A 1239-nucleotide genomic window follows, 5' to 3' on the forward strand; every position below is an offset into this window, starting at 1 on the left:
TATCACTCAACAATAGCAATCGGTGCAACACGTAAGCAGCTGCTATCACGCAGCATCGCCTTTTCGATGATCTGCGAATTTGGGAAAGTACGAGAGCAACAGGACAGCAAGGTTGCCATCCCCACACCGTGCATCGACAATAGAAGATACGTCGGCCAGTGGAGTAGACTTCACGCTGATAAAAACGAAGAGGCCTCTTCGACTCATTGCTACCATGTGTTTGGAGCATGCTGATGCTGGAAACTGGACCAATAAGTGAGGTTACGTTCCTGTATAACATTCACTGTAGTACACCGGAGCTAATGATCGGAGACAACACATATCACCGGGATAAAGTCGACTCGACCAGTTCGACACCGATAATAACGCCACGTGCACAGTCAGTAGATGTTCAGTTCTGTGGCGGATCCCTCACAATTGTTCCTCCAGGAATGATAGAGGACATAACACCACCAAACGAGTTGATGGGCGTTCGGGATGAGAGGGCGAGGGCAAGGGCAAGGACAAATCCAATGAAGATATTTCGGATTCTGACAGAAGAAGGTCGAGGGCTCCCAGCCCTCTATCTCTTCCCTCATCACACTGTCTCATAACATGCAACTCTACAGGATGATGAGGAAACACTGAGACAGAGTGTAATGAGTGAGGAGATGGAGAGAGAGAGAGAGAGAGAGGTGGAGAGAATGGGGAGGGGTGACATCCTGCACGCTTTTATATTGTATTGCCACTGAGCTCCTGATAATTTCCTTTGATTACTTGGAGGGGAGATGAAATAAGGACAAACTTTTACTTACCAACTAAAGCAGAATCCGGCAATTACTCCCCACATAAATATTTCTAGCCATATATACAACCTGTAAGTATCTGCTATACTCTTCACTGTTCAACGTACCACAGCGTAAAAATCAACGGTAAGTACTAGGTACGAAGTAGGAAGCAACTTCCTTTCCCACGCTTTTGAGCCACCAAAAGTGAACTTCTAAATATAGAATGAGCGCGATATCCGTTTGGTGCACTGATCCCGCTTTCCTGTCCAGTTCTTCCTTCCAGTAAATTGTTATTCGCCTGTTGGCCTAAAGTTCTTAGCAGTAAAAAGAGGGGAATGAGTCAAAGACAGAGGATGAACTGGGAGTTTCTTATGTTTCACGGTTGAAAAAGGAAGATATTGAATGTCAAAACGCGAGGCTCAAGCGTTGCGCTTAGTCCGTGTACAAGCTCCTTATTCCTTTTGGACAATGA

General features: G+C 45.7%; 1 protein-coding gene across 1 annotated transcript; it reads left to right on the forward strand.

The window, feature by feature from the left end:
- Nucleotides 1–66: 66 nt before the first annotated feature.
- FOMMEDRAFT_164214 (uncharacterized protein) lies at nucleotides 67–593 on the forward strand (the record flags this gene model as incomplete). The annotated part of the gene is made up of 2 exons (XM_007272406.1): nucleotides 67–128; nucleotides 191–593. 2 exons carry the CDS (start codon nucleotides 67–69, stop codon nucleotides 591–593), a joined length of 465 nt encoding a protein of 154 aa, XP_007272468.1.
- Nucleotides 594–1239: the final 646 nt, after the last annotated feature.

This window comes from Fomitiporia mediterranea, assembly GCF_000271605.1.
Source record: "Fomitiporia mediterranea MF3/22 unplaced genomic scaffold FOMMEscaffold_1398, whole genome shotgun sequence".
NCBI classification, from domain to species: domain Eukaryota; kingdom Fungi; phylum Basidiomycota; class Agaricomycetes; order Hymenochaetales; family Hymenochaetaceae; genus Fomitiporia; species Fomitiporia mediterranea.